Source organism: Rhea americana, unplaced genomic scaffold (genome assembly GCF_003343005.1).
Source record: "Rhea americana isolate MKP2758 unplaced genomic scaffold, rheAme1 scaffold_529, whole genome shotgun sequence".
Lineage (NCBI taxonomy): Eukaryota > Metazoa > Chordata > Aves > Rheiformes > Rheidae > Rhea > Rhea americana.
Window position 1 is genome coordinate 109695 of NW_028186678.1, and position 9790 is coordinate 119484.

Consider the following 9790-nt stretch of genomic DNA (forward strand, 5'->3'; position numbering starts at 1 on the left):
CGCTGCCCGCGGCCGGCAGCCCCGCGGCGGCTCCGGCTGCTCCCCCGGCCCCGGACCCCTCCGCCCGCGGGACGGGGAATACCCGCTTCCCACGCCGCGGCGTCACCAGCACGGGTTGGAGTTTTACATCTAGCTTTAAAACGACTGTCAAAAGTGTTCAAAGCATCCCACAGACGTCTGACTGTAACAACAGCCAGGAAGATGAAAAGTGCCATAAATTATTCACTCACAAAAGAGATGAGAAGGGGGAAGAAGGGGAGGAGGAAAGCCTGCAAAGGAGGGATACTTAATACAAATTAGAGAGACAGAGTGGGAACGGGGGGCCTCATGCGGGGCCACTGCTGGGAGGGAGAGCAGCATTAATTAGAGGCAAAGGAGCAGCCCTCCCGGCCGCCTCCGCACCGGATAACCAGGAGCAAATTCCAGAGCAGGGCCCGGGCGGTGGCGGCGGCCCCGCGCCGTGAGAGCCGCCCGCCCGCCCGCGGGAAGCCCGTCTTCTGTAGGTCCTGCCTGGCTGATTTCCTTCAAGATGCAGAAAAAAAATGTTCATGGGAGAAGCGGAGCAGTGGGGCTGGCCAGGATCCAGTTAAGGCGATCTATTTCCTGTCTTCCTTCGTTAATGCAAACCTCGTTATGTCCCAGACAAAGTGTCCATCCTCCAGCCTGCCTCCCCGGGTCTCTGTACTCGACCGGGGCCTTCAACGAGCCAGACATCTGCTAGGGCTGGGCACGATGCGTCTGCAGGCAAGTCCGGCCGGACAAGGGAGCGCTGTGCGGCCGGCGCTCCCTCCGGCGCGCCGCGTGAAAGGTGTCTCCCGGCGCCGTCTCCCAGCCCGCGCCGCCCCCGCGCGCCGCTCGGCTCTGCCGCCGGGCTGGCTTTGCTGCACAGCCAGAGGGAGCAGCTCGCCAGAGCACCACGATTTCACCGCTCCGGGCCTCCATGACGGACATTTTCCCGTGCACCGAGGCTCGGGAGCTCGTGCTGCAGRAGGAGCGTCGCAGCGAGCGTGCGCCTCTGCTTGGTTTTCCTTTTTCCTTACGAATGAAGTAAGGAAGCTTTACCTTTAGATTTGTTTTAGCAAGCCAGAGCGCCCGTTCCTCTCCGAGCCGGTTCAGGAGTGCTCCGGGCAGCCTCTGCCTTGGCGGCGAGGCGGGGGAGGCGGCGGTGCGGCGCGGGAGACCAAGCCTCTCATTGTGGCTGCTGCCGGCAGCAACCCGGATGCAGCGGCGGGGAAGGCTGGCTGCAGCCCTGCGCTGCCCGGGCGCTGCCTCTCCCTGTGCCGAACGGGTTGGGTGGCTTTGGGCAGGGTTCACGCCAGGCCGGTGCCTCCAGCACGACCCCGCCACCGCCGCGAGCTGGCTGCGCTCGCCTCCGGCGGGAGCACGCAGGGTGGGCAGCCCCGGAGCGCAGGGTTGCCAGCCCGGAGCCGGGCCCTGCGCCCCAAGGGGCTGCGGGGCTTCGCCCTGCCGGTCCCTGCTCTCTCATTCCATGCAAAACGCGCCGATTTGGGGAGCTCGAATAACCAGGGAAGGCGGGGGCACACTTGCTCCCCGACAGCCTGGTTAATCTCTCTGCCTGCTTAGGACCAGAGCCCAGCAGAAGCGCTGCTTCGTTTACAACTAGCATGAATAAGGCCATCAGGCAGCCAGCCTGCCAGCTCGCCCTAAGAGCAGGAAGGAAGTCCTRAGCAGAGTTTAGATCAACGTGCTGGTGAAGCAGAGGACCTTTGGTATCTGCTCTGGATTTCCCAAGCTTGCAGCAGGAAAGGCCTCAAAAGCTTCCAGCTATCCAAAAGAAGCTGGAACAAAGTTGTTTATTGTTAGAGAGGGCCTTTGGCATAGGAAGAGCAGATGCGCCCCTGAAAGAAGTAACACTCCTGGAGAAGGAGTGCGMTGAGCTCAAGACAGCTCTAGCAGGGTAGGGAGGCAGCCTGCTGATCTCTGCTGCCAGGACGCCTGCTGGGATACTACCAACCACTGACCCACCTACAGCAACGGCAAACCCCTGAAACGAAAGCTGGAAAAGAGCTGGGCCGGTCTCAGCCTTTCAGATGGGCTTTGAAGAGTCGTYGAGGCCTACTTCCACCCTGGGTCTGGGTTAGCTCCCCCGAGTCATGCGGGCGATGGTTATATAGGCTGCAGGAGAGAGGCCACTGCTTCCCTTAGAGAAGCTGGAGTGAGGGCTTTGTGCAGGAGAAGGTTGTGAGACTGAATGACTGGAAGGGGGGGAGAGAGAAAATACACTAAAGAAAAGTAAATTAAGGTTGTCTTGCTGTTAYAAAGTCTGAATATTGGTTCTATTTTTGTAAAGGGCTCTAAATGAGGGTTTCTGAGTGAAATCCTAGGTTGTTGGAGGAAACCCTGAAAACAATGAGAATTGTGCAGCCTGGAAAAAGCAAAGGAAAGGTGAACGTAGTCAGAGGTCACTGAACACCTCTTGCCAATGGCCAGCTATCGAAAAATGTCTGTAGTTTGTGAGAAGCTGAGTCTGCAGTCACTTCCCTTTGTCTGGAAAAGGCACRTCTGTGTTTTCCCCAGAGTAAGAAGTGTGACAGCTAAAGAAAGCCCTGGGCACGGAAAGGACCGGAGGAAAGGTGTGACACCCGATGCTGACTGGGATAAGTGACCCTGTTAACTTGCAATGTGTCTGTGTGGAGGAGGGTGCCGTTGCTCCAACGGTTGGGTATCAGTTGTCGGTGAGTCTGGACGGAGCAGGTGTGATGTGGGCGCGCTGGTTGCCCTGGAGGCTGAGCCCAGGTGCGAGGCTGGTGCTTAAAATCCTGTAAGTAGGAGCGGAACTTGCTGTACAAATACAGGTCCTGGTTTCTGGTGGATATGTTGCAAGATAACTGCCTTCCTTCACAGAAAGCACTCTCCTAAATCAGCGGTTTAGGGAACCTAACAACATGCAGTGCATCACAGTCATCTTGCCAAATAACGGTGATGTGACCACGAGCTGCAGGACATGTGCTAAAGCAGAAAAGGCATGAGTGTCTTGGGGCTGACTTGGTACCGTCCCTGCTGTTATCACAGCAAGATGTCAAAAGGGGTTCATGTGCCCTACCYGCTCCGTGGAGGTGTACTGGGATAATGCCCCCGTACGTGTCCTTGCGAGTCCTCCCTGGAACACTTGCAGGGGAACTCCCTGAAGTCTCTGAGCCTCCCTCTGCCAGACAGTCTTGAGGGGATGCCCCTGAAGAGTGCACTCTTTCAGAGTTAAGTAGGTTAAGAAAGTCCTTTCTCCAAGGTCTGGATTAGTGACTGCTGTTTCTGGTGGTTAGGATCAGTCAACTGACACTGCCAGTCAAGTGAAGATTGTACTGAGAGACCCCAGCTGAAAGGGGATTTGCCCTAATATGGTGACATAAATCAACCCTGTGCCTCTGATGTAGAGAAACTTGATCTTACRCTCAAGAGCTTTCCCTCCTTTTTAAAGAGAACAGGCAGGGTGGGCAATCCCTTCCCAGGAGCTGGATGAAGTGTTGCCCCTGYATGATCATGCCTGTGATGGCCCTGCAGTGCCTATGGCTAAGRGAAGAGGGAGGAAATAAAATGTATTCTATTAGTAAGTGATGCTTAGGTGTCTTCTCCTTTAGTTCAAGTGGTTTGTAATGTCATATATGCCGGTTTTGGGGGGCTTTGGTTTGTTGTTTTCTTTTTAAAGGCACTGCAYTTACTGACAGATTACGATGTCCCAGTGCTAGGAGACTCCACTCCAGCCTAGCGTACCAGATGTCATATGTAATTGAGAGATTTCATTACGYTGCTCTCTACTGTGGATGTAGACAGGGTCTGACAGATGGAGACAGAACCAAAACCAAACTGAAGCTGTTCACGCATGAAGTGACTTAGGCAAGAAAGAGTGCTAGGAGTCTGGGATCCGTGTTCAACCGGAAACAGGCAGGGCTGCTGWCGGAGAAGGCGAATGGTGCAGGGGAACACTGAGACATGTGGTGCTTTCAGGCTCTTTTTGTTGCTCCGAATGCGTGCTGGCTCCCACAGATGTGTCCCTCCAGGATGTCCTGCACAATAGCTCAGCTTCGGTACTAACACGTTCATGTTGATCTTGCTACAGCTCTGGGTATCCACTCACTTCCTGCTGGGCCACTTACGATGTGAGTAACATCCTAGTGGGGAAGGGACATTGAAGAGACCTTCACATTTTCCATTCTGGGGCCAGCAGGATGAGTAACAAAGAAGAAAATGGAAGGAGCTGGTTCGTAGGGCTGTGTTTTTGTTGCAGCCACTGCTAAGAACTAGCATGTGCACCGTGCGTCCCTGCATCACACTGCTGCTCAGCAGACAGAGCAATAAACCCGAGCTGAACCCCATCTCTGCTGCCAGCGCTCTCCAGACTGTGTCTTTGTTATCCCTTACCTCCAAAGTCATTAGATCTAATTGGTTCCCTTTGCTGTTCCAAAGGTTGACACTGTTTGCAGCATGGTTATACCAGGCCAAGGTTTCTGGGCACTGGGACAAAATWAGGTGTTGGTTTTCATCCGAGCTGCTTTTCAGCTCTCTGAAGATTTACCAGRTAACTGTGTATCAAAGCATGGGACAACTCTCTCTTGCTCACCTGCCTCTCTGAATTCTATACTGCTATGCTCGTATGTCATGTGAGAATACTTGCTCCTCGCAGGCTCTAAAAGACCTGAAGTTGGTACTTCAGAACTTTAAACGAGACTTTCTTGATAAGTGTGTCAAATGGTTTTGACATACTGCTATCCAAATAGGAAACTCTTCATTAAAATTTTGTATTTTAGGCAGTTTTTCACATAAAATGTATTCCAAGCATCTTTACTGTGAAATGACAGCAGAAGAGAGTGATTCAGAGACTGGAAAAGATTTCCAGAGGGAGTAGAGTGGCTGCTACAGAGGGCAGGAATTGTGGTGTCTTTGGGATGTTTTGGAGCACCACAGAAGGAAGAAAGATAAAAGCACGAGGCAAGTCAAAGCAGGGAAGAGGGATTTCACACAGTGCTCCAATGGACTGGGGATGAGAGCAGGGAAAATACGCTCTCCCAGAAGGATCTTGGGGCAGCYGTTCTGCTCTGCCAACTGCTGCAGCCAGGCACGCAAACTTCTAGCCTAGTGTCACCTCCTAACTCAATACTGTAGTCAATGTTAGACCTGGAAAATAAGCATTCCTGACTGGAATAGCACAGGGTGTAGCTGGCCCCCCACAGCTACTGGAGACTCGGCGCCGGTGTGCCACTCACCCAGTCCCAGTGCAGCCGGGTGAGGAGCAAGGCTCGGCATGGGAGGTGCCAGGGCCCTTCAGAGGTGGGAGCAAGGCTGCAGCTCCAAGTGGCTCCTCTGCGGCATGGTGGGCAGGTCCATCCTGAGCTCTGGCATCTAAACACACTACAGCTGATCATCTGGCAATCCTTCTGGAGGAGCAGGAGTGGAATGGGCCTGGGCACTGGGCAGCCCTGGGAGGGTAAAGTGGGTCAATATCTGGTTTTGGCRTGAACAGAGCACTTGCACTGCTGTGACTTGTGTTGCTCAGTGCAGTGTGTCCCGGCCAGCAGAGCTCCAAGGAACTAGCATGGCTTTCAAGTGTTGGTCACTCCTATGTAGTTGATTTTCCAGGAAGTGTCTTGTAATGTATGGCCTAAATAAGTCTGTGTGAACAAGGTAAAATACATTTTCTCCTAAAACAGAGCATTCATGGGCTGAGAGAAGAGGAAACTGAAGAGTGCTCAGCACTAATTCATGCATATTCACTTCCCTGCTCCACTAATTTGCCTCTTCTCTTGCGACATGATGCTCTCTCTCTGCTCCATGCTTCTCTCCTTCTAGYTGCCAGTTGCTTTCCTGGGTCACCTTTTTCTTGTGCCTCTCCCTTGCTCAGGTCATGACATTGTTCCTTCTTCCACTCGCTTGCATGCCTCAGCCCCCAATAGGTGCATTGGCTGACAGAAGGATTGATTCAAGCTTTGCATCCCAGTGGCATTAGCCTGTATTTTAGAACTTCAACACATGACACGAACCATGGATATTCATGAGGATGATAAGCCTGGACTCCTTTTATTCAGTCCAATAACGTATTCCCTGAAGTCTGAGAGTCTAATGGAAATCACAATGCCTGGCTTCTAGATGAAGGGTGTTGTTAACAACCCCCAGGTTAGCTTGCTTATTCCTTGACTCCACCACTTCTGAATGGCCAAGGTCTACCTACTTCAGCCCTCTTCTGATCCATGTGAGAATACTGAGATACCTGCACTCCTCACAAAGAGGACCATTTGCGCCTTATTAAGCTCACTAATGAACCTCACCAAAGAAATTACAGAAGCCAAGAAGGGCTCCAAAGAGGGTATCTGCTTTTGAAGAAAAAAGTCACAGGGCGTGAAAAATTGGAACCATTTCCTAAGAGGGCAGAGAGACAGGATTTAGCTTCAGTGAGAACATCCTGATTTGCCTAAAGGCCTGAGTCCCCTATTAAATTACTGTCCTGTTGAATAATATAAAATTGAGCGAAGGGATTAGAACTATGTCATTCTAGGTCGTAAAAGCAACTGGAATTCATTGGTATGGGATAAACTACAAGGCTGAAATATTTTGTTAGCAGCATGGTAGAGCACTGGGGATATGGGAATACCTTGGCACAGACACTGGTACGAAAGGCGGTGCTCCCTCGCAGTGGTGTTTGCAGACTCTTCCACCAGTCCACTGCATGCACAGCCTGGTCCCTAAGAACCGAACTCTTCTGCAGTGGGTTTGGTTACAGCTGTGTTACCATCAAAATGCCCTTCCTGCTACAGCAGGAGTGGCCTAAATACAGTGTCCTGTACAAGCAGAAGTACTTTAGGCGGCCTGTTTCACCAGATGAGGACATGGTGCAGGCAGACAGGTTTCACATCCTCACTTGGGCTGCTTGACTCCTGGGCTGGTGCTGATATTTTTAAAAACAACAGTTTCTCAAAACTGCAGATTTGCAATAGAAACCGAAGTGGCCACAATGCACTGGAATAAAGAAAGCAGCACGGCACCATCGCTGCCTCTGGCCACACAAGTGGCTAAAAGCCACCCCAGGGAGACCTGCCAGTACAAAAGCCCTTTCTTTCCTCTGGGGTGGTTTTCCAGGCCCCTTTCTTAAAGCAACACTGACCCAATCCGAGTTGTCCCTTGACTACTCTGCTCCCTTCCTGCTCTTCCAGCAGCCTCTGTACTGGAGACAATGAGGGATTCAACCTCTTGAGCAAAAGCTGAGTAACAGTCTAACTACCAAATCCTTCCAAGCATCACGGAGATGAACTCTGACCCGAACTCATACTTCTACCACTTATTTACTTGCTCATTTTTTTAAACTAGCATGTTTCACAGAACTAGCACAACATCTCTTTTCACCAAGTGCTTCTTCCCACCCACCACATGTGCCTCACCTTCGACCCCTTCTAACTACCTGCCCCAAGCAGGGAAACACCCCCTGACCCTCCGGTGGGCTCACTGCTCTCAGTCATTACTGATTATACGTTTTTGCCTTGGGGAGTCAAGCATACTGTCTGAGGTGTAGCTTTCTGAACATGGAAAGCTGTGATCTGTATTGCAAAGCGACACAACCCTTTGGAGATGGTCGATCTGTAACTCAGGACTTCACAAAGGGAAACTATAACCTGACACCTTACAATAGGGTTTGGTAAACTCCCTCTGGAGGTGCTGAGACGGAGTCCCCACACAAGTACCGTCAGCACAAAGGTTGGGAAGGGCCTATCCGAGCAGGAGCCAACAGGCTAAATGGGAAGTAGTGCTGTTAATAAGCCTATGCTGATATGAAATCCATCCTGCAGGTGGGACACCTGATCAGAAAGGGCTGGTTAATGTTTAATAAGTCACAAAAACATCTCGTGTCAGACTCGTAGCTCTTCCTACCCGCTCGTCCTGCGTGCCGACGGCCCGAGGCACTCACCGTCCTCCTGGCTGTGCAGGTTCTGCGGGCTGCGCATGCTCTCGTCCTGGCTGGGGCTCAGGCTGGAGTTCAGGTGCTGGTCAGCTGAGATCCATGTGGAGTCATTCATATCAAAGTCCTCGCTGCTCACCGATGTCTCATCCTAAAAACAAGCAGGAAAGAGTTAACTCACGAAGGCTATTTTCTTTCCTTATTTCTCTGGCTTTAACAGCTTCTGACCATGGTCCTTCTGGGCGGGCGAAGCCAGCAGCTCCTGCACCCCCAGGAAAACTTGGTCATCTCTTGCCGCTTCAGGACACTTAAAACCAGCCCTTCCCGATGTGCTCTGGGATAGGTAGCATTTCCCCAGCGGAGAACTCCCGAGCTCTGCTTCCTGCCTGAAGACGTGCCTGAGCAATGGCACTGTCTGTAATTGAGGACAATTAGAAAGCGCTCGCATCCTGTAGGAGCGGATGGCTGAGCCCTGGAGTTTACCCTTTAATCTCCATCCACACCAGCATGTTTCTGGCAAGCAAGCAGCGTGTGGGAGGTGAGGACAGGGTGCAACTCTATTAAAACGGCTCTGTAAAATGTCTCAGACTTTTTTGAGATCAAATTATCTACTGCAACAGGAAGTACCAATGGAGTAACGCTGCTAGTGGACAACAGGAGTGTCTGGCGGTGTAAATCTGGGTAGCAACAATGATTTCCTAAGACGTTATTAGCTGCCTGACGCTGCAGAAAAGGCACCTGTGGCATAGCCCTGCCGCTACGGAACTGCTCCGCCGGCCTCCCCTGACGAAGGGGCTGTGTCAGCAGCGGGAGACCCCCAAGGGCCCGGGCCAGCCGAGCSGGGGGCGTCGGAGCCTGCGCCGTGCTAGGGGCAGGTACTGCCTCTACGCCCGACCACGACCAGCGCCGCGCACCTTGGGAAGGGGCTGTGGGAGCAAGGGCTGGTCTCCTCCCACGGCAATTCCTCCCAGTGTCCCTGCTCAGGCAGCAGCGAGCAGGGACCGCACCATCTCCGGCAGGGAGAACCTACCCGGCAGCGCCGGCGACTTCCCCGTGGCATAGATTACATTCCTCTCTCCCACTCCTGCAGCTGAAAGGACATTTTCTCTCCCTCTCTCTCCCTCTCCCTCCTCTCTAACCTTTACAGTACTTCGAGACACAGCCCTTGGATAGCTTCCAGAGCCGGAAAGGTCAGCCACAGGATTTCAAAATCATCATCATAAAGGCAGCACTGAGGTTCTGAATGAAAGGAGGGGCTGAGGGACCTCCCAGAGCTGAACTTCCCAAACGCACAGCCACGAAGGAAGCAGATCCGTGTCCCCGTATTAACACGTTCCCGCTAATGATTCCTTTATCTGCCCTCCTCCCCCCGGCTTGCCTCCAGGAGTAAGGGCCGGTGCCCACAGCCAGCACTGCAGCACAGAGGGGAACATCCAAAATGTTCCCGGAACTGCTTTCAGCTCTGCTTTCCTTTGAAGCAATATTTTTTGTTTTGTTTTGTTTTAATCCACCGGCCCTTAGACGAAATGCAATCCCCACTCCCTTTTCTGGTAAGAAGCAATTGGTAAGAGCCCCCTCCAACGTACGTCTGTGCCTCATAAAATCTGCCCCGTCTCRCCACCTCTGGCTGACTCCTTTTTGTGTGTGAACAAACAAATGGCCTTAAAACCAGGTTTGGGCTTTCTCTCCCCTTTCCTCGTCCCTGCAGACACATCTGCTCGCTCGGGGCAGGAACTGCGGGACCTGGCTCACGCCTCCCCCACCTTCCTCCTTCCCTCCCAGCCGAGATGTGCCTCACGGGGAGTTTCCTGGAATTTACAGCTTGTGCAACCCAGCTCGGGACAGCGGCAATAGCCCCCGCGCGCCCGCCCGCCCGCCCGCCGCAGGTAC

General features: G+C 52.9%; 1 protein-coding gene across 1 annotated transcript in view; it reads right to left on the reverse strand.

Moving 5' to 3' along the window:
* NOL4L (nucleolar protein 4 like) overlaps positions 1 to 9790 on the reverse strand; it is a 65510-nt gene that overhangs the window by 14192 nt on the left and 41528 nt on the right. The window contains exon 6 of the mRNA XM_085318244.1: positions 7910 to 8051. Within this exon, the coding sequence (XP_085174370.1) occupies positions 7910 to 8051 (142 nt within the window). The remainder of the gene's footprint in view (positions 1 to 7909; positions 8052 to 9790) is intronic.